Raw genomic sequence first — 23030 nt, 5'->3', positions numbered from 1 at the left:
CTCTCTCTCTCTCTCTCTCTCTTTTTATTTTTTATTCTTATCTTATTTTGTTTTTTCTTCTTGTTTTCTTTTATTTTTTCTCCTCTCCTCTCTCGACTTTTCTTCTTTTTTCTCTTTTTATATTTCCTCTCTCTCTCTCTCTCTCTCTCTCTCTCTCTCTCTCTCTCTCTCTCTCTCTCTCTCTCTTGTTATTCTTATCTTATTTTATTGTTTTTCTTCTTGTTTTCTTTTTTTTTTTCTTCTTTCCTCTCTCGACTTTTCTTCTCTTTTTTTCTCTTTTTATATTTCCTCTCTCTCTCTCTCTCTCTCTCTCTCTCTCTCTCTCTCTCTCTCTCTCTCTCTCTCTCTCTCTCTCTCTCTCTCTCTCTCTCTCTTATTTGTTATTCTTATCTTATTTTATTGTTTTTTCTTCTTGTCTTCCTTTATTTTTTTCTTCTTTCCTCTCTCGACTTTTCTTCTCTTTTTTTCTCTTTTTATATTTCCTCTCTCTCTCTCTCTCTCTCTCTCTCTCTTTTTTTTTTTTGTTATCTTTTTTTATTGTTTTTTTCTTCTTGTCTTCCTTTATTTTTTTCTTCTCTCCTCTCTCGTCTTTTCTTCTCTTTTTTTCTCTTTTTATATTTCCTCTCTCTCTCTCTCTCTCTCTCTCTCTCTCTCTCTCTCTCTCTCTCTCTCTCTCTCTCTCAGTTCGTCGTAGCGTGAAAAAACGGGGTGAGATACAAACTTTTATTCTCCTCACTTCTTGGAACTACGTATTTTTTTCATATATATTTTTCTCTGTAAACAAAAATAGATAAATAAAAATACGAGAAGTAAATAAGTAAAAGTAAATAAGTAAATGAATAAATAAAAAAAGGTGAGGCAAAAAGTTGTATATATATTCTTTTGTTGTCGTTGATGTTTTTGATGTTACAGGATTAAAGGGGGAGTTGTTGTTGTTTTTATCTTTTTTGTCCATAACTTTTTTTTCTGTCTCTTTCTTTCTATTTTTTCTTTTTCGTTCATAACTTTTTCTGTCTTTCTAATTTCTATCTTTTTTGTCAATAACCTCTTTTTCTATCTTTTTTTTTATCATTTTGCCCATAACTTCTTTTTCTGTCTTTTTTTTTTTGTCCATAACTTTTTTTGTCTTAGTTTTTTTTTTGTTTTGTTTTTTACTTTTTTCATTCATAACTTTCTCTCTCTCTCTCTCTCTCTCTCTCTCTCTCTCTCTCTCTCTCTCTCTCTCTCTCTCTCTCTCTCTCTCTCTCTCTCTCTCTCTCTCTCTCTCTCTCTCTCTCTCTCTCTCTCTCTCTCTCTCTCTCTCTCTCTCACTCTGGTAATTTTTTTCAGATTTTTCTCTGTACATAAATAGATAAAAAATAAAAGTAAACATGAAGGTAAATAAATAAAGATGAGTGAATAAAGAATGTGAGAATATAAAGTTATATATTATGGGGGGTTGAATGTTTTGATATTACTAGACTAAAGGAATTATCATATTTTACCTTTTTTATCCATAATTTATCTTTTTCTTTCTTTCTCTCTTTCTTTCTTTGTCTGTATTTATCTATCTTCCTCTCTCTCTCTCTCTCTCTCTCTCTCTCTCTCTCTCTCTCTCTCTCTCTCTCTCTCTCTCTCTCTCTCTCTCTCTCTCTAAAACAAAAAAACACACACACACACACACACACACACACACACACACACACACAAACACACCACCATACCACGCACACTAATAACAAATACATAACCCCCCCCACACACACACACACACACTCCATACACTCTTATCTCCTTCTCGTCCCTTATCATTCAGTCAATCTCCTCGCCATAGCTACTTTTTTTTTCTTCCACATCTTTATTCAGTGCTTATGATTATTTCTCCTTCCTTTCCTCTCCTCTGATAAGGTTCCAAGCTATCAACGGAGGAGATTATAGATGTCGTAACCTTTAATTTGCAGCGTTTATCGTGCGTCGTGTTATATCGACTATTGCGTAAAATTATGTCATCATTTTTTTGCTCGTCTCGTGTGTGTGTGTGTGTGTGTGTGTGTGTGTGTGTGTGTGTGTGTGTGTGTGTGTGTGTGTGTGTGTGTGTGTGCTTTTTTCTGTGTGTCTTTGTCTGTCTGTGTTTATGGATGTATGGATTTAGGAAAGAAGGGCTGAATGTGTGTGCTTCTGTCTGTTTCCCTTTTTTTTTTTTTTTTGTTAATGTTCTTGTCTGTCTGTCTGTTTCTATGTCTATTTCTCTGTGCGTCGTCTGGTTTTATGTCTTCATCTGTCTATCTGTCAGTCTGTTAACCTCTTCGTCTATATTTTTGTCTTTCTTTGTGTCTGTCTGTCTGTCTCTATCTGGATGTCGTCTGATAGAATGTTTTATCAATCCATCTGACAGTCTATCGGTTTATCTGTCACCATATTTCTTTGTCCGTCTGTCTTTCTATCTGTCTGTCTGTCTATCTATCTTCTCTCCCTATCTGTCTGTCTATCTGTCTGTCTGTTTGATTATCTACTTATCTGTCTATCTCTCAATGAACCTGTAACATGCGAGAGCCATCAGGTTTAGAGCTAATATTGATGGCTCCTGTCAAATACACACACACACACACACACACACACACACACACACACACACACACTTGCTTCGTTCCTCTCCTCTCGCTCCTTCCTTCCTTCCTTCCTTCCCTCCGTTCTAACCCCCTCCCTCCTTCCCCTCCTCCCTCCTTTCCTCACTTCCAACTTTTCTCTCTCCAATTTCCTCCCTTCCCTCCCTTCCCATTTCCCTTCTATCCCCCATCCTAACTTCTCACCCTCTTTCAATCCGTCCCATCCATCTTCTCTCCTTCCCTCCCCTTCCTACTTCCCTCCTCTTCCTTCAAATTTCCTTCTTTCCTTTTCCATTTTAAACTTTTCTCCTTCCTTTATCCCTTGCTTCCCTACCTTAACTTTCGCCTCCTTATCCCCTTGCTTCAGTCTTTCACGCGTTTTCTACCTGACCTTCTCTCTTTCTCTCTCTCTTTCGCTCCCCTCTCCCTTCCTCTGAATAAAGACTCACTCGTGTTCTTTCGTTAGGGGGATGATTTATTCAACGACGACGAATAGTGGACAGTCATTACAAGCCCATAAAAATAGAGGTAGACACAGCTTTAACGCCATAGGTGAAGAGGGGGGGGGGGGGGCCGGTGCACAGAGGGACGGAAGAAAGAGAAGAGAGGAAGAGGAGAGGGGAAGGGGAGAATGGTGAATGGGGAGATGAAAGGGAAAGGGAAGGGTATGTTAGAGAGAGAGAGAGAGAGAGAGAGAGAGAGAGAGAGAGAGAGAGAGAGAGAGAGAGAGAGAGAATAAAAAAGAAAAGAAAGGAAAGGAAAATAAAAGAAAAATTGAAAAGAAAAAGAGAAAAGGGAAGATAAGAGGGAAGAGAAGAGAAGAGAGAGAGAGAGAGAGAGAGAGAGAGAGAGAGAGAGAGAGAGAGAGAGAGAGGAAGGGGAGAGAAAGGTGGCGAGTGAAAGAGGATAGACACAGAGAAGGGGAGGGAGGGAGGGAAGGGAAGCGAGAGAAAGAAAGAGAGGAAGGGAGAGAGAGAGAGAGGTGAAAGAGAGGAAGACGAGGGGAGACGAAAGGAAGGGAGGGGAGAGGAAAGGAGGGAGGGGAGAGGAAGAGCAATCAAGTTAGGTTGCCATTTGTCATCCGTGAGTGTCTGTCGAGCAAGAGCAGAAAGAAAAGGGATTCAGATGTCGGCGGCTGTCTGCTGAAGGAGGAACGAAGTCGACGGTCTTCCTTCCGTTTGTCCTTCCTCTCAACATGGGTAAGTGAGCTTGAGGTCGTTGTTTGGTTTCTTGCACTCAACATGGGTAAGTGAGTTTGAGGTCGGTGTTTGGTTTCTTGCTCTCAACATGGGTAAGTGAGTTTGAGGTCGGTGTTTGGTTTCTTGCTCTCAACATGGGTAAGTGAGTTTGAGGCCGGTGTTTGGTTTCTTGCTCTCAACATGGGTAAGTGAGTTTGAGGTCGGTGTTTGGTTTCTTGCTCTCAACATGGGTAAGTGAGTTTGAGGCCGGTGTTTGGTTTCTTCCTCTCAACATGGGTAAGTGAGTTTGAGGTCGTTGTTTGGTTTCTTGCTCTCAACATGGGTAAGTGAGTTTGAGGTCGTTGTTTGGTTTCTTCCTCTCAACATGGGTAAGTGAGTTTGAGGTCGTTGTTTGGTTTCTTGCTCTCAACATGGGTAAGTGAGTTTGAGGTCGGTGTTTGGTTTCTTGCTCTCCTCTCAACATAGGTAAGTTTAAACAGTCATTACTCTTGCTGTTATTACTATTATTATTTATTATTATTATTATTTTTATTGTTAGGTTTGTTGGTTACGTTATTTTTTTCTCTTTCTAAACTCACTTTTCTTATCTTTTATTTTATTTTTGGGGGGCTTATTAACGTCTCCAATTTTGTATTTTCGTTTTTTTTACTCATTTATTTAGTATTGTTTATTATTTTTATTATCATTATTGTTTATTTGTTTCTATTTTAAACTCTGTCATTTCTTTGTTTATTTTATTTTTTGGGGGGGTCATCAGCGTCTTTCTCTTTTTTTTTTTTTTAGCTACATTTTTTTTATATATTTTTATCTTATTTTATCTTATTTATCTTTCACTTTTTTATTTATTTTTTTATTTTTTGGGAGGTTCGTCAGCGTCTCCTTTTTTTCTCTTCTATATTTAGCTACATTTTTTTTATTATTTATCTTCTTATCTTACTTTATCTTACTTATCTTTATCTTTCTATTTCAAACTGTCACCTTTTTCTTTTTTTCTTTTTTTGGGGGGGAGGTTCATCGGCGTCTCCTCTTTTTTTCTCTTCTCTGATTAGCTACAGTTTTTATTTCACATTCTTTTATAGTTTTCCTTATTACTATTTACTTTTTCAGGTTCAACAGCGTCTCATCTTATTTTCTTTCCTTTGTTTACTTACAGGATTTTATTTCACTTTTTTTCCAGTTTTCCTTCGCCGTCCACTAATCTATTATATATTTTCTTCCGCCTCCGCTGTCGGCTCTTTCATCTCCACTCGCATTTTTCTTTACGCTGGCTTTTATTCTTCTTCTTCGTCCTCCTCCTCCTCCTCTTTCTTCTGCTCCTGATCCTTACTCCTCCTCCTCCTCCTCCTGTCCCCCCTTTATCTCATCCTTACAACTTCTTCTCGTATATCCTTCTACATCTTACCACCTCCTCCTCCTCCTCCTCCTTCACCTCCTCTTCCTCCTTCTCCTCCTCCTCTTCTGTCATTTTCCTGTTCCTGTTCCTTCCCCCTCTCTCCTTCTCCTGTTCCTCCTTTATCTCATCCTTACAACTTCTTCTCGTATATCCTTCTACATCTTACCTCCTCCTCCTCCTCCTCCTCCTCCTCCTTCACCTCTTCTTCCTCCTTCTCCTCCTCCTGTTTCTCCTCCTCCTTCATCTTTTTCTTCCTTCCTCTGCAATTATCCTTCAGTTTTCCTCCTCTTTCCTAACGTGTTTTTTTCCCGTCTGTTCGTTTACATCATATTTTCCAGCTTCTCTTCCTCCTCCTCCTCCTTCTTCCATCTTTTCTTCTTCCGGTGCAATTATTCTCCTGTTTTCAATCTTCCTATTTCACATTTCACTTCTATTTGTCTACGTTATTCCCCGCTCGATTATTCCTACTCTTCCTTCTTCCTTCCTTCTGTTTCCTTATCCTCTTTAAACCTTCTTTCCTCTTGATAATTATCCTGCAGTTTCGAATCTCTCCTTCATTTGTTTCTTCTTTTCATTTATCGTCTACGTTCCACATCCAGTTCTCATTTGTTGTCTTTCTTCTCTTTCCTTCTTTCTTGTTCCTCTTTCTTAGTCTTTGCAGCAACCTCCTCCTCCCTCTTTTGTATCTTCCTTTCATTTATCTTCTACATTCTACATCGAGTTCTCATTTGCTTTCCTTATTCTCTTTCCTTCGTTCATTGTTCCTCTTTCTTAGCCTTCCTCTTTCTTCTCCTTCTCGTCCACTTTTTCTTCTTCCTCCTCGTCCACTATTATTCTCCGGTTTCATATCTCCATTCTCAAATGCTTCGACCTTCTGAGCCCTTATCTCATCGCTCCAGTAAGAGAGAGAGAGAGACAGAGAGAGAAAGGCCAAGACCAGGAGAGACGGACAGACAGAAGGACGAGGAGACAGAGAGACAGAGTGAGAGAGAGGAAGAGGAACGCTTGAGGATTTAAAGCGGGAAGAGCTTTCTCTCAACGCTTCCCAAGAGGCCCTGAGCTCCTTACGTTGCGGGGAAATACTGAGTGGAATGTTATCGGAATGCGAGTGTGGACGGGAGTCGAGTTTTAATCCTTTTGCCTTATGCTGCCTTTCGCGACGGGCTCGTTTCTCGTTCTCGTTTAGTTCCGTTTGTTCTGTGTTTGTGACTGTGTGTTTATGATTGTGTGTGTGAGTTTGAGTGTGCGTGTGTTCGTATTTTGTGGTGGGGTTGAGTTATAACGGTTTGTTTTGTTATGGCGTTCTCTATTTAGTGTGTGTGTGTGTGTGTGTGTGTGTGTGTGTGTGTGTGTGTGTGTGTGTGTGTGTGTGTGTGTGTGTGTGTCCATTTCTGATGTGATTTTTTTTTTTTTATGACCATCATGTTTTTTTTATTGTTTTCTTTTGTTTAATTCCCTTTTTTTTCTTGCGTTCTGTGCTCTCTCTCTCTCTCTCTCTCTCTCTCTCTCTCTCTCTCTCTCTCTCTCTCTCTCTCTTAACCCCCCTCTACACACACACACTCGAAGCAAAGTATATTGAACCATAGCACAAGCAAGCAAGCAAGCGAATCACTCTCCATCATAACATACAAAATATTCCTCCTCCTCATTCTAACAAAGAGCACTTAAATAACCTCTCTTAATGACAACACCAATAACGAGTAGCAACACACACACACACACACACACACACACACACACACACACACACACACACACACACACACACACACGAAACATAATGACAAGTGCAGCGGCGAGGTCCCCACTTAATATCAAACATTCCTCCCACTGACAAAAACATGCCACCGGTGATTATTAGCAAGTTATTAAGCAACGGTTCGCGCGACTGTCACAAGTGGGCGAGAAGACAAAGAGTTCGCCAGTGTGTAAAACGTGAAATTACGGCCTCATTAATCGCGACCAAAATTATACATCCAGTGGCGTTTCCCTCCGAGCAAATTTACCTGTCAGTGGGAATTCAACTTGCAAGCGACAAACAGGTTAGTGCATGTGTGCGTGTGTGCGTGTACGTGATTGGAGTCAGGTAATTTGTCCCCCTTTGAGTTGGTGTGTTTGTATGTGTGTGTGTGTGTGTGTGTGTGTGTGTGTGTGTGTGTGTGAGTGAGTGAGTGTGTAGAAGCTACACACACACACACACACACACACACACACACACACACACACACATTACTCCTCCGCAACAAAGACAGATAGACAGAGAGAAACAAGCCATTGGGTTGAGCCGGAAGGGATAGAGGCGTCAATAACAAGTTCTTAATAACCCATCAAACTTAAATCCTAACATGTTGAGATAGCGACATAATTGCACGTCACAGAAAATTACTCCATTCCCGTAACCCTCCCCTCCCCCCCACCTGAGGACACACACCTGAGCGCTTCGGGGTACGCACGGCAACAGGTATGAACTCCGTGAGAATTAATAGTAGATTGGCGTTCTCTCTCTCTCTCTCTCTCTCTCTCTCTCTCTCTCTCTCTCTCTCTCTCTCTCTCTCTCTCTCTCCAAAAGGTCTCCAGCTGCTTCAAAGGGGCAGATAATAAGGACTATTCCTCCCTCTCGTTCAATGGGCGGCGCTTTTTCTTCTTTCTTTTGTGCTCCATTCAAGAAAAAAAACAAGAGCGACGGATTTTTTCTTCTTTCGTATGTTTTTTTTTTTCTTATTAGGTTCCCCTCCTCCTCCTCCTCCTCCTCACTCGTCGTCACTTTTTCTATCGTTTTTCTTCATCATTTCTCAGTCGTAAACAGGTTATGAAAGAGAGAGTTTGGGGCGTCTATATTGCAAGGGGGACAGACGGAGGATGGAATGTTCTAATTAAAACGGACAAAGGTGTGATGGAGTGGAAGGTGGAGGATGTGGAGTGGAAAGAGTGGCAACAGAAGTGAAAAGAGAGACGAATTGACCTCTCTGTGTTTAGGAGAATGTGGAAGAGATGCGGTGGAATGTGACAGAGGTGGAAGGATGGAAGGGTCTAACTAAAACGGAGAACGATGTGGTGGAGCGGAAGGAAAACAATGTGGAGTGAAGTGGCAACAGGAGTGAGGGTAAAGAGATATTGACCCTTGTGTGTTTAGATGAATGTGGAAGAGATGAGATGAGGTGGAAGATGAGACGGGAAAATGGTAATGTGGAGTGAAGTGGAGCGGAACTGAATGTGGAATAGCAGCAAGACTAAAGGTGGATGACTGAGCCCTCGTTTTTTTTTTTTACAGTAGAGGAAACAGTTCAAGGGCAAAAAAAAAAAAAAAAATAATAATGAAAAAAAAAGTGGATGATTAGTGAGACGGAAGGATGGAAGGAAGGAAAAGGAGGAAGAAAAGTGGACGGGTCGTGTGTGGATAGAGACTCCTCCACCCTTAGAATATCAACTACCCTTAATTTTGTCTTTGGTCTTAGGTGCTGTATGTGGAAGAGGTGAAGTGGAATGGAGTGGAGTGAATGTGGAGTGAGGACAGGAACAAACGTGTGTGGATATTGATTCCTCCACTCTGAGAATATCCACTACCCTTATTTGCCTTTGGTCTTAGGTGCTGTGAGTATGTGGAAAAGATGAAGTGTAGTGGAAGGGAGTGGAGTGAATGTGGAGTGGGTGGATAGAAATTAGAACAAAGATGGAAAAGGTAGAAACGAAAGTGGAAGGTATTGTGAGTATGTAGAAGAGATAAAGTGAAGTGGAAGGGAGTGGAGTGAATGTGGAGTGGGTGGATGGAAATTAGAACAAAGATGGATAGGTAGAAACGAAAGTGGAGGGAGCTGTGAGTATGTGGAAGAGATGAAGTGAAGTGGAAGGGAGTGGAGTGAATGTGGAGTGGGTGGATGGAAATTAGAACAAAGATGGATAGGTAGAAACAAAAGTGGATAGGCGGAAAGAAAAAATGGGTGGGTAGGAAGGAAATTGGAGAGGTAGCAAGAAAGGTCGGTAGGTAGGAGAGAAAATAGGTATAGGTAGGTAGGTAGGTAGGTAGGTATATAGGTAAGCAGGCAGGTCGTGTGTGGATGGATACTAACTCTTCCACCCCTGAGAATGATATCAATTAACCCTCTTTGTCTCTGTTTTCAGGGGCTGTGTGCATGGCGGGACGCGGCGGCCTGCTCTGCTTTGCCTGTAAGTAGCGGGAACAGGAGTTAGGCAATTAACCTGCAGCGCGGAGAATGATCACCTGAACCTCCACTCGATTAAGACCGTTCGAGTAGATAGAGAAGATAGATAACAGCTGTGTTGGTTGGTTTTAGATATTTCCGACAATTCGTGACCACCGTTCCAATGATCACCTGAACCTCCACTCGATTAAGACCGTTCGAGTAGATAGATGAGATAGATAACAGCTGTGTTGGTTGGTTTTAGATATTTCCGACAATTCGTGACCACCGTTCCAATGATCACCTGAACCTCCACTCGATTAAGACCGTTCGAGTAGATAGATGAGATAGATAACAGCTGTGTTGGTTGGTTGGTTTTAGATATTTCCGGCAATTCGTGACCACCGTTCCAATGCTTCCTTATTAATATTAATGGAATAAAAAACTAATACTGAGTTGGAGGATAATATATCATCGAACTGTTGCCTGGTTATGAATTTACATCTGAATACTTCCTCTTTAATCTTTTCTTTTTTTTTCTCTTCCTCCTTATACTTCTTTTCTCTATCTTTCTTCTCTTCCTCTTAATCTCTTTATACTTCTTTTCTGTCTCTCTTCTCTTCCTCTTAATTATTCAATCTTCCAGCAGTATATTTCTTTTCCCGGTGAGCTCTGAATGGAATAGGTAAGGTGGTATGATGGTGGTGGCATAGGCAATAGCTGCGCGTGGCCGTGGTGTTCCTCTCCGTAACATTAGCCCTTGAGCCTGTGGTGAGAAGGACCCATTACCCCGGGACGCAGGGCCAGTGTGACATCCGGGTTACCACAATTTACCTTCCCCAGGTTTCCCCAGGTACCAATTGATCAATCAGCCCGAGAAAAGGGAGGAAGGGAGAATGAACAACTGGGTGAGCTGCACGCGTATTCGTAACTACATAGGCACGCTAACCACTAGACCACGGAGGCGTAATAGAATGGTAGTTACAAACTGTACCTAACAAGCCCTGGGCACCATAAAAGTTAGAGATCTTTGTGCTACAGTCGTTGGCATAGAAACTAGGAGGGTCACGTAGGAGATGGTGTGTGCGGGACTTTAGTTAAGGTCACTTTCAGGTAATGAGAGGTGAGAAAGTTGGGTTGCAGGTGGCGTTGGGATGGCGACGCAGGTGAGTTGGAGACAAAAGTTAAAGCCGACGAAGGTTATTGAAGCCTTGGGGGGAAAAATTAATGCTCTTCTGAAGTATGAGTGGACGGGAATGAGAGTGCTGTGTGTGACTCGTGTTCGCTTCTGTCCCCTTCACTTCACTTTTCCTCACTTCACTTCACTTCCTCTTATTCACTTCACATGCCCTCACTTCACTTCACTTCCTGTTCTTCTAATTTCGCTTGCTTTTCACATCCCATCCCTCGCTTTCCTTCACTTCACCTCCTTCTCTTTCCTTCTTTCGTGTTCACTTCTGTTCCCTTCACTTCACTTCCTCTTATTCACTTCACATGCCCTCACTTCACTTCCTTTCCCTTCCCGTTCTTCTAATTTCGCTTGCTTCTCACATCCCATCCCTCGCTTTCCTTCACTTTACCTCCTTTTTCTTCCCTGTTCACTTCTGTTCCCTTCAGTTAACTTCCTCTTATTCACTTCACATGCCCTCACTTCACTTCCTTTCCCTTCCCGCTCTTCTAATTTCGCTTGCTTTTCATATCCTATCCCTCGCTTTCCTTCACTTCACCTCCTTTTTCTTTCCTGTTCACTTCTGTTCCCTTCACTTAACTTAACTTCCTCTTATTCACTTCACATGCCCTCACTTCACTTCCTTTCACTTCCCGTTCTTCTAATTTCGCTTGCTTTTCACATCCCATCCCTCGCTTTCCTTCACTTCACCTCCTTCTCTTTCTTTCTTTCGTGTTCGCTTCTGTCCCCTTCACTTAACTTTTCCTCACTTCACTTCCTCTTATTCACTTCACATGCCCTCAATTCACTTCCCTTATCGTTCTTCTAATTTCGCTTGCTTTTCATATCCTATCCCTCGCTTTCCTTCACTTCACTTCGCTTCCTTTCGCTTCATTTCACCTCCTTCTCTTTCTTCAAACTTCCCATACCTCGCTTGCCTTCACTTCACTCCCCTTCACTTTGCTTCCTCTCCATTCCCTTATCTTTCTTCCCCTTCCTCCCTTTTCTTTCCCTTTCCTTTACTTCTCCTAAATTTCACTTCTATTTCCTTTATATCCCATTCATTTTCCTTTCCTTTCCTTTCAATATCTTTTCTGTAACTTCTTTCCCTTTCTTTCTCTTCCCTTCCCTTTCCTTCATTTCTTTGTCCTTTCGTTCACTTCCCTTCCCTCCACAGCTTGGGTTCCAGTAGTCCTCGCCGCCCTACAGCAAGGCTTGTCACACCACATACCTGTCTCGTCTCATCCCTCACACCTGCCCTCTCACACACCTGATCTGGTTCCCCCACACACACATGCCTCCACACCTTACCCAACATCCTCAACCACACCTGCCTTACCTTTACAACTGTCCTTTCCTACACGTGATTCCAACCTACACGTGTCTTCCTTATCCTCGTCCCACACATCTGTCTCACAACTGTCCTCTCGTGTACCTTTGAAAATACCTGTCTTTGATGCGCACCTGGGCACTCCCACGCCTCAACCTACGACCCACACACCTGTTTCCCTGCTACATGTATTCCCCCCCTTCACCCATACCCTACCCCTGTCCTCCCACACCGCTGCCCATTCGCGTGTGAGGAGCAAGAGGAGTTTGAGGACAAGCCATTCCCGCCTCGTTCACTCTTCCGGTCACAACTACAGGTAAGGCCATTTTTCTTCTTTTTCTTCCGCTTTCCTTCTTTTCCTTTGATTCTTTGCTTTTGTTCTCTCGCCCGCCGTCAGAGTTACAGAAGAAAAAAATGACTCACACAAGTTATCGAGAAAAATACGGGTAGAGATGCGGAGAAAAAGAAATGGATGGATCACACACACACACACACACACACACACACACACACACACACACACACGCGGGGAGGACAATTAAGTCAATACATGAAGTGGAAAGTGATTATGGTCGAGTGTTTCAGTGAGATAGACGAGTCCCTGGCGGCCCTCATCTCCTGGGTGTCGAACAAAGTGTCTCCTCCTCCTCCTCCACCGACTCCTCCACCTCCGTCGTCTTCTCCTCCGGGCCTCCTCCTCCTCCTCGACCACACCATGCAAGGTACGCCTCATTTTCCTCATTAGTGCAAAAAATTCCTCGCAAAAATGGTGATGGAACGAACGTGCCTAGTGAATTAGTGCCAGTTTTCTCTCTCTTCACTTCCCTTCTCTTCTCTTCAAACTTTTCTTACTTTTCACACCTTATTCCTCGCTTGCTTTCCTTCATTTCCTCTCCCTTCCCTACATTTTACTCCCCTCCACCCACCTACCTACCCACCCTCTCTCTCTCTCTCTCTCTCTCTCTCTTCACGGGAAATTATTATATGAAAAGAATCCTCATGCCGCTGAACCGTCTGAGTAAAATATTTCTCACATTCTCTCTGTATAATTCCCAACCTGCCTCTCTCTCTCTCTCCTTCCTGCTTATCCAGTACTTCCTTTCACTGCGAGTAAGAATATCGCAGAAGTGAAGAATATGAAAGCGAGGAACACTTAATATTTTTGGTTTGTTTGTTTGTTTAAATGTACTATTGGTGTCTACGGGAAAATATCTAGATAGGCTGTTCTTACTATTATTTTCATCTTTATCAGCGCTATTGTTTTTCCTATCCTCGTTTTTCATTCCAGGTTGTTCAGGCTATTATTTTCATCTTTATCAGCGTTATTGTTTTTTCTATCGTCGTTTTTCATTCAAGGCTGTTCTGGCTATTATTTTCATCTTTGTCAGCGTTATTGTTTTTCCTATCCTCGTTTTTCATTCAAGGCTGTTCTGGCTATTATTTTCATCTTTATCATCGTTATTGTTATTCCTATCCTCTTTTTTTTCATTCAACTTTCCTTGACAAATTCACAATCTTTCAAGAGCAAAAATATTCGTTGATTTTAATAGGCTAGGCTACACGACATGCATGCACTTCTAATTTAACCATCTTCTAAGGCTAAAACTAAAATATAATCTGAATAAAGTGTATATCAAGTTTGGCTCCCTCATCATTATCATTTCCTTTACATTCACAATCTTTCAAGCGTTGTAAAGATTGTTAATATTTCCATAAGCGACACGACTTCCACTTATTTCTAGTTTAATTATCATCTATAACTAAAAAGAAAATCAGATAAAATCGTATTAACTTTTTTTTTTTTCGCGTTTTTTTGTTTTGCCTGTTGCATCTCCCCTGGTGGTCCTGATCTGGGTGGGGGCCCTTTCAGGGGGGGCCCAGCCTTCTCTGGGGCGCCCGTTGTGGTGCAGGCGTGTGTTTATAGTAGCGCCATCGCGCATGGCTCCCCCTCACTGCTGCCCTCTCGCTTGTTCGATTTCTTGGAGGGCAGAGTCCGGGATGATATGGGATGGGAAGGGGACAGCAGCAGCGTGCTTTTAAGCCACTCAGCGGCGACTGAAAGAAAATCCAAGTGGTAGCGTCGAACCCGAACCGTCCAATCATCACGCGGTGAATGTGGGCCCAGTACGCTACCAGTTCGGCCACCGCCTACCCTAATGTTACCATCATCATTACAATTCCCATTCTCGTTTTAATCTAATTTTCCATTACACTTAGTCTTTCATGAGTATTATGTTCGTTAATTTCAATATGCAACACGATATGCACTTTTTTTCTAATCTAATCATCCTCTATAACTAAAAAATAAAATAAAAAGTGTATTAAATTGTTTGTCTAATATTACCATCACCATTTCTATGTCCATTCTCGTTTTTATTCACTCTTCCCTTTCATTCACAATCACTTCTGCGTAGTAATGTCCGTTAATTTCAGTAGGCAGGCAACACGACATGCATTTTATTCTAACTACCACTATATATAAAAAAAAATCAGTATTAAATCAACTTTGCCTAATGTCCCGAGCGCGTCCAAACTCATTCATGGCAAGTCAAATACAATGTCAATGTCAGGGAAAATATGCGAACAGATGAAACGCAAATACTCGTGGAAAAAAAAAAATTGCTGGACGAGTCGGGAAATTCATGGGAAAACGCGTCAACACAGCCATAGCCTCATATCAACAACGGGCCGCCGACGAAATCGTAAAATAAAACAATATATATACTATTTTTTGACGGGACAAGCTGTTAAAACAATCTGGCATTAATAACAACATGGCGGTAATGGACATAATAAAAATAGTACCCAAGTAATAACAAAATAACAAAATGGGAAGCAGTTAAAACACTCTTGCAGAAATAACAATATGGGGGTGATAAAGAAATAATAAAACAAATAAAAATTAGTAAAATAATGATAAAATAAATCGCGGGAAAGCAGTTAAAGCAATCCAGCAATAAATGATAAAGTGGAAATAGCCTAATACAATACAAAAAATAATAAAACACAAAAATAATTAAATAAAACAAAAATAAAATAATAATAAAATGAATCGCGGGAAAGCAGTTAAAGCAATTCAGCAATTAATGATAACGTGGAAATAGCCTAATAAAAAACAACTCCACACTTGAAAAATGGAATAAACCCAACAATAATGCCAAAATAAACACCAGAAATAAAGGTGATAAAAACTATAATAAACTAATACAAACTCTAATAATGATGTAACGAGGATTATGTATATGCCCTAAAAAATAACACCCATAGCCTACTCCCTCTAGAACGAAACAAGATATGAATGACTCACCTCGAAATAATGAAGCAATGAGAAACAATTACATATCACAGCCTCTTAAAACAACAGTATACTCCCTAACTACCAAACAACCATGAAACCAGTATTGACGAGTCTTTCTACAACCAAACAACCAAACTTAAAAGAAAGACACCCTGAAACCAATACCGACGAGTCTTTTACAACCAAACCACAACTAAGTCTAAATGAGAATCACCTTGAAATGATGCAACAAGGATTATTTATACATACACCAAAGCGTCTCAAAATAACAATATACTCCTTAACGATCAAACCGTGTCGCAATGAACCACCACCATTGACGATTCTCTTAAAACCAAAACTCAGTCTAAATAAGAATCGCCTTGGAATGATGCAACGAGGATTATACACATCAATGCATCTCAATATAACAATATACTCCTTAACGACCAAACAACTCAAAGAAAACTTATCTTGAACCACTTGACTGACCAAACAATAACTAAATTTAACGGTCACCTTAAAATTATGTAACGAGGAAATTATTGATATATGAACACTCAAATTAACGGTATACTCCCTAACAACCAAAATAACTTAACGGTATAGCCTACTCTCAAACAACCAATTAACTAACTTTTCACTTCACTTCTATTCCTTTCACGTCATCTCACTTCCTTTTCTTTCCCTTCCATTTCCTCTAACTCCCCTTATTTTACGCATTTCATTCCTTGCTTTCCTTCCTTAATTCCACTTCCTTTAATCCTAACCCAATAAACTCTCCTAACAACCAAACAACCAAAATAAACAAATATCCTCTCACCTTGAACCACCAGTAACGATCGATCCTTTCCTCTCTCTCTCCCTCTACGTCAGGCTCCGAGGCACTCCTGGGGTCACTGCAGAAGGACTGGGGTTCCCTGTGGGTGTTGGGGTGCCACGGGGACTACCTCATGACCCTGGGGGAGGTGCTAAAGACCCGCTCTTCGTCCCCGCCACCCGCCACATGTATCCTCCTCCTGTGCTCGCCAACTAATGCCTTCAACGTCTTTTCCTATGTGGGTTGCCTGCTGTTTGAATGGGGTTACTAAATAGGTTTGAAGGAAGTGTTGATTTATTGTGTTTTCCGTGTCATTTGAAAGGTATTTAAAGGCCATGCGAGTAGGAGTTGGTCTTGGTTACTAAATATATGTGTATTAGGTGTAGAATTGTGTTTTTACCGTTAATTGGAAGATATTTAAAAGGTATTAGAGAGTTTTCCGCAAGTTGTACAGGGTGACTAAATATTTTAAACGAGTGTACTTAAAATTGTGTTTTTCGCGTTCTCTTGAAAAACATTTAGAGGTCACAAGAGTAAGATTATTCTACACATCTGAGGCTATAGAATTGTGTTTTCCGCCTCAATTTGAAAGATATATCCAAGGGTCATACGAGTAAAAAGTTTTCTGCAAGTTGAAAGGGGTGACTAAATAAATGCGAAGTAGGTGTAGAATTCTGTTTTCTACGTGAGTAAGAGTTTTTTTCGTTTTGTTTTATTATTATTTCGTCGCGTGTTCTCCGAATGCTGAGTGAGTGACGGTAAATTTGAAGTTAATTGGAAAATTGGCGTAATTCCTCATCGAGTAAAAGAAAATTAGAGGACGAACGAGAGTCATGATTGCATTACTCTCAATCCATTTCCTCTCATCTGATGTGTAGGAGAACACGTGCCGAAGATAAAATATAAATAAAAAAGAGCAAATTGTTGTCTGCACTGTGTAAAAGAAAACGGTAGATTCAATTACAGGTATAACTAAACAATATTTTCTGCTGTTTTTCAAGGGGGACTGCAAAATACTTAGGGCCGGATTCTTAAGCATTTCAGAGCTCAAGCACGCGCATTCGACAAGGCTTTCGTAGGAGTTTGGGACAGTTACAGAGGTAGTTTCATAACCCTTCTGGTCGTTTAATCATTCTCTTGTGCCACGAGCCTACAAAACACTCATTAGAACCCGACTGATCTCCTCTTCGGCCTTTGAAAATAGTTGACATGGGAGGCGGAAGCGGCTGATAATACCGATCTAATTACACTCATTACTTTAACTTCAAAACCAGCCACGTCCATAGCAAAACAGCACCAACTAATATGAATTAACCTTTCCTAGCATCCATCAATCATATGTAACACCTATTTGAGATGTGTGCAGATTGTTTATGGATTAGCCAGAAATTAGGAAGGGAGGAAGGCGGGGCTCACTGATGAAATTGACGTTGATGTTTATGAAGATAATAGATGGCCGTGCTTACCAGTGTCTCCTCACCAGGTCCTCAGTTCAAGATGTTTGTAGATAATGGGAACTACTACTACTACTATGTTTATGGGAAGGATTATGGGATGGGGGAAGGGAGGGAGCATTGATGAAGTTGACGTTAGATAGTAATGAAGAAATATAACCATACTTATACCTACGTCTCATGACCCACCAGGTTCGGGATCGCAACTTGGAGTCCGCGGGTGTGTGGTGGATGCTGGTGACCGCCGAGGACACGTCACGGCCGCTAGAGGGAGTTCTACGGGAAGGGAGTCAGGTGTGTTTGCGATACCTTGCCGTTTTTTTGTGTGCGTGCAACAGGTGGAAACGAGGCGAAAGGCTAAAAGAAAAAAATATGAATAAATGCAAGGGGAAGGGAAAAATATTCGTTGCCTTCCTGAAAAAAAATAAAAATAGAGGCGACACAAGCAAAAGTCTCCCAGCTTTGTCGAAGTCTTGATACTCCCATGGCGAAATATTGAAATTGTGGAAATCCTGAAAAATAAAATACAATCGCACATGGTGTTAGCGCGTGAATATTGTTTTTGTTGTTGTTGTTGTCATTTTTACTACTACTACTACTACTACTACTACTACTACGACTAATAATAATAATAATAATAATAATAATAATAATACCACTACTACTACTACTATTACTACTACTACTACTACTACTACTACTACTACTACTACCATTACCACTACTACTACTACTACTACTACTACTACTACTACTACTTCTACTGCTACTACTACTACTACTACTACTACTACTACTTCTACTACTACTACTACTGGTCGTCCCGCAGGTGGTGATGGCGGTGCGGAGGTCAGTCTCCAAATACGACTTGTTGGTGAGCAAGGTGGACCGCCGAGGACAACCCAGGTGAGCCTCCACACCTGTGCTGCCCCGACAGGTAACGAGGAACAGGTGCTCTGGCGTATTCACAAACATATAAATTTTCTCTTTCTTGTTTTTATCATGTCAAGGTTTTTTTCTACTTTTAATCTTTTTCTTTTCCTTAGCTATCATTAAGTTTTTTTGTTTGTTTTTTACTTTTATATATATTTTTCTTGTTTCTGTTGAGTCGAAGTTATTTTTTTTACATTTTACTTCTTTTCTTGTTTCTATCTCACCTAAGTTATTGTTTATTGTATTTTGTGCAGTCTGTTAATTCATTTGTTCATGGGCAATAAAATCCTCGTTACATTCGCGCCCAGTTTCAGTTTATTATCTTCTTAGCATATATTTTTGGAGTTTATTCTTAGTTTATTTTCGCTTTCCATTAGCCAGGAAGCGTTCATGGACTTCACATCTTCAGAACTTTCCGGCTGTTATAGTTTTATTTTCATTATCCTGCCTCTGTGTATCATATAAGTTTGGCGTCGTCTTTCCCGGAAGTCTTGTGAGACTCGTTCTATATTTGGAAGAGATTAGATTAAGTAAAGGCAACAATGACGACGAAAAACTATAAAACATGCTTATATATACTTGTGATGCTCAAATACCTGCTTCTTCTTCTCCTTGTTCCTCTTTTGACCTGTTCCGCTTTGTATCGCTTCTTAGGTCGCACGAAAACACACACGCACACTCTCCTCTGACCTTGAACACACCTGCCATCTTCTTTAAAATACAACCTTGCCTTAAAGATTCGTGTTGGGCGCCTACTGGGAACACAACCCCGGCGACACTGAGATCCATGTGCTCGAACCGTTCGTCCCTGACCTCATGCGCGTGTACGGGGACATGGCGGGGCGGCAGCTGATCATGACCACCAACCAGAACCTTCCCTTCGTGGGCCTCAGGACGGAGAGCGACGGGGTACTCACTGCGGACTCCGGCATCGACGTGAGGATCATGCAGACACTCGCACAGCACCTGAACTTTACGTGAGTCATGGCGGGGTGGAGGAGAGAGAGAGAGAGAGAGAGAGAGAGAGAGAGAGAGAGAGAGAGAGAGAGAGAGAGAGAGAGAGAGAGAGAGAGAGGTTCCTTGATCTTTCGTCTGCTGAAGAGATTACTTTTTTTCCTTTTTTTTTAGAACTTTATAATTAGCAAAAGAGAATAGACAAGCAGAAGAAAATCTCGTGTGTGGTGTGGGCGGTTTGCTCAGCTGTTTCCCGCCCCAGGTTCCAGGTGGTGACGCCCTCGGATGGTCAGTGGGGCGGGCCGCTCCCTGACGGCACCGTGTCGGGCATGATAGGACAGGTGGCGCGGAGGGAGGCGCACCTGGCCATATGCGAAATTACTATCTCAGGTGAGCGTGCTGTGAGGGGTGTGGGGGGAGGGGGAGCTGTGAATGGGGACGAGTGGGTAGGGGAGGGCCAGGGAAGTGAAGGTATGGGATGGGAAGTGACGGGAAGGGGAAGGATAGAAAGGAAAGGGGAGAAGACAAAGGTATCTACGGTAGCTAAAACTCTTACTTTTCTTCACGAACTGTAGCAGAAAGTAGTAGATTTCGTCACAAAATATAGCAAAAAGGAGCACAGGTTTCTTTACGTAATGTTGCAAAAGAATTTCCTTCACGCAATATATGTAGTAAAACAGAACTCAGTCTTCCTCGATTTTCTTTACCCCACAAATCTAACGCCCTCCACAAGTCATGACATACAGACATCAAGACGGATCCTGTTTTCCTCATTCTTAAAAATCCTTTCCCTCTCCCACCCTCCACAACCTGACGCTACCGCCGCTCCGTGCACCGCCAGGAAGCCGCGAGACGGTGGTGGACTTCACGGTGCCCTACTACCTGGAGGCCACGACCATGGTGTCCCCCGCCCCGGCACTCACCAGCAGGGTATTCGCCATCTTCTCGCCCTTTACATACCAGGTCAGGGAAGCGGAGGTTGTGCGGTGCCCCAGAGCCGGGATAATAAATGCTTTGATAGTCCTTTTTTTTTACAGTAAACGAAGCAGCTAAAGGGCAAAAATAAATGAGGACAAAAAGACTATTGAGTGTAGATCTGTGCGCCTATATAGTAAGTACAGATGAGTGGCCATTAAAGAGGTCAATTTCGGGTGTAGAGGTGTCTTGATAGGTACTCCTCTCTTGAAGAAGGTCACGTCGAAGGCAGGATTCCTCCTGCCTTCGACGTGACCTTCTACAGACGAATGAAGGCTGATTCCGAGTTTACCAGTGAAAGGGATGAAAGAATGAAGCATGAAAACAATTCCCGATATTTTAAAACAAGAAATATGTGCCGGAACTTAAAAGAAAAATACATTGTTTTGACATCGCTTAACAACTTCGAGCAACAATCTGTCCTTAGGCGATGACAAGGAAAAGTGTAATAATCTCTCGGCCTTTTTAAATGAGGAGAGAAAAGTTGCGTGATCAAATATGTAAAAATACTCGCCTCGAACTTTAAGAATTGCATGAATATCGCTGAAGAATCTGTTACAGTTTAAACAAGGAGTGGGCGAAAGTTTGGGCTTTGAAGAAAGGAAAATACGTGGTCCAAACTTTAGACGCTGAATTAATGCCGCTGAAGGATCTAGACACATTTAAAGCGAGGAGGGAAAAAAATTCAGCGTCTCGAATATGGACGGAGAAAAAAATCAAGGTATCTAAAAACCACAAATAGTCTCCTTATTCATTAATTCATTACTTACTAAATTAGATTACATAAAACCGCTAAATAAAGACGAATCGTGACTAGATTATGGAAAAAAATAAAGTGAAGGTCAATGAAAATTTGAAATACTCCTCTAATTCATTACTTACTAAATTCAGCGATCTAAAACGGTTAAATAAAGATAAATAGTGACTGAAACATAGCAAAACACAACCCTTAAACCTAAAAACAATATTATAGTTACCTTTCACAATCATCACTTAACTACTTAACTACTTACCAAATTCACCGACCTAAAACGGTTAAATAAAGATAAATAGTGACTGAAACATAGCAAACCACAACCCTTAAACCTAAAAACAATATTATAGTTACCTTTCACAATCACCAGTTAACATAAAAATTACCAAACTATAAGAAATAAACAAATAAATAACGAAACGAAACCATTACTTCACTTCCTCTTCCACCTTCAACCCTCCTCCTCCTCCTCCTCCTCCTCCTCCTCCTCCGCTACTGCTTTCTTCTTCGTTCGTCTTCCTAATAAACTACCTGCTTCTATCTAATTTCCAAAGGCCATAAAGGAAATTAGTCGGGTTCTCATGAGAGCTTTTTCACTTTCACGGTGCAGAGGCCTTGTCAAACTATTACAAGCCTCATAAAACTACCCATGGAAACGCTGCCAACACAGCCTCTACGAAAGCCTTATCAAATGTGGGTGGGTGTGAGCCCCTAAAGGTTTGAAAATATGGGCCGAAAAGGAGATCAATCGGATTTTAATGAGTGTTTTCTTAGATAAAAAGTACAGAAGCAGGATCAAACTACTACCAGGGTCACAAAACTACCCAAGGAAATGACCCAAACTCTTATGAAAGCCTTGTTAAATATGTGATAACGGGCGCCGAAATGTTAAAAAGTATCGCCCTCCAGCGTGTAGCCCCTTATCGCTTCCTTCTGTCCCCAGGTGTGGCTGTGCATCGCCCTGGCAACGCTGGCTGTGGGTCCCGTGGCAGCTGTCTTGGGTATCCTCATGAGCAGCTACGCCTCCCCGCCCTTCCGCCGCCGCCCCGCCCACGAGTACGCGTTCAACCTCTTCCGGAACCTGGTGGTGCAGACGAACCTAATCAAGACGTCGCAAGTGCCGCATCGGATCCTGTTCTTCGCGTGGTGCCTCTTTTGTTTCTATGTGTATGGTTAGTAGAGTGGGAAGGGGGAGAGTGAAGGCGGCTTTACACCTGGCAATTCCTGGCCGGCAATACAGCCGCGACGTGCTGCCGGCAGCATTTTTGGTCTGGGTCTGGGTCTGGGAGCCCTTCTCGCGGCAAGTTCTCTGCAGCTGAGCGTGTCCGTCTTGTATTGCCAACTGGCGGCTGGGCAAACAACATGTCGGCGAAAATAAAACAAGAAATGACAGATGCAAATAACAAGATTTGGAGCCGGGAGGCCGAGGTGGCATTGCTAGAAGTGAGGCAGCATCGACAGTTGTGGGACCCACAAGATAAGCTCTACAAGAGGCAGAGTCTGCGCAAAACAACTTTTCAGAAAGTGGCAGCAACATTGAGGGAAATGTTTATCTCTTTGCGAGATATCGAAGGAGGTAAGGAACGAATTTTTCGTGTATTATATAATTACACTATGCAATGCCTGGGGGTTGGGATGGCATGTTCCTCCCTTCTCCTTTGCTGTTAAATGCAACAATAAACAATCAATCAATCAATCAATACTACTTATGATAAAACTCGTTTACTTAAAGTATTTCTACAATATTAGGCTGATGGACCAAACTCATTGTAGTTTTAAGATATGCCTTTTGGGGTGTCTGGGATGAATTCATGCCCTTGCATTTACTATAGCAGTTTACGTCTTGATGCTCCCGGCGGCTCCTCCCACGTGTGAACGTACTTGCTCCCGAGAGCACCCAGGTGGTCTAGCCGCTAGATCGTCGCGGCTGTATTGCCGGCCAGGAATTGCCAGGTGTAAAGCCGCCTTTAAGGAAGAAGGGAAAATGGGCATGGGGGGAAATAGGAGAGAGGAAAAGGGGGAAACTGAAGAAGATAAAGTGTTTTGGAA

At 41.8% G+C, this 23030-nt stretch overlaps 1 protein-coding gene and 1 long non-coding RNA gene across 3 annotated transcripts in view; one reads left to right on the top strand and one right to left on the bottom strand.

Moving 5' to 3' along the window:
- Positions 1-16048, bottom strand: part of LOC126998085 (uncharacterized) — an 86232-nt gene extending 70184 nt beyond the window's left edge. For both annotated transcript variants that reach the window (XR_007752627.1, XR_007752626.1), the window contains exon 1: positions 15915-16048. This is a non-coding gene — a long non-coding RNA (uncharacterized LOC126998085). The remainder of the gene's footprint in view (positions 1-15914) is intronic.
- LOC126998084 (glutamate receptor ionotropic, delta-2-like) overlaps positions 3717-23030 on the top strand; it is a 30908-nt gene continuing 11594 nt past the window's right edge. The window contains exons 1-10 of the mRNA XM_050859464.1: positions 3717-3784; positions 9297-9341; positions 11662-12536; positions 15968-16149; positions 17558-17659; positions 18195-18271; positions 19036-19275; positions 19515-19642; positions 20094-20215; positions 21925-22153. Coding sequence (XP_050715421.1) covers positions 12287-12536; positions 15968-16149; positions 17558-17659; positions 18195-18271; positions 19036-19275; positions 19515-19642; positions 20094-20215; positions 21925-22153 — 1330 coding nt within the window. The 5' untranslated portion in view covers positions 3717-3784; positions 9297-9341; positions 11662-12286. The remainder of the gene's footprint in view (positions 3785-9296; positions 9342-11661; positions 12537-15967; positions 16150-17557; positions 17660-18194; positions 18272-19035; positions 19276-19514; positions 19643-20093; positions 20216-21924; positions 22154-23030) is intronic.

The sequence above is a fragment of the Eriocheir sinensis genome, chromosome 13 (assembly GCF_024679095.1).
Source record: "Eriocheir sinensis breed Jianghai 21 chromosome 13, ASM2467909v1, whole genome shotgun sequence".
NCBI classification, from domain to species: domain Eukaryota; kingdom Metazoa; phylum Arthropoda; class Malacostraca; order Decapoda; family Varunidae; genus Eriocheir; species Eriocheir sinensis.
This window is presented reverse-complemented; position numbering and strand designations above follow the sequence as displayed.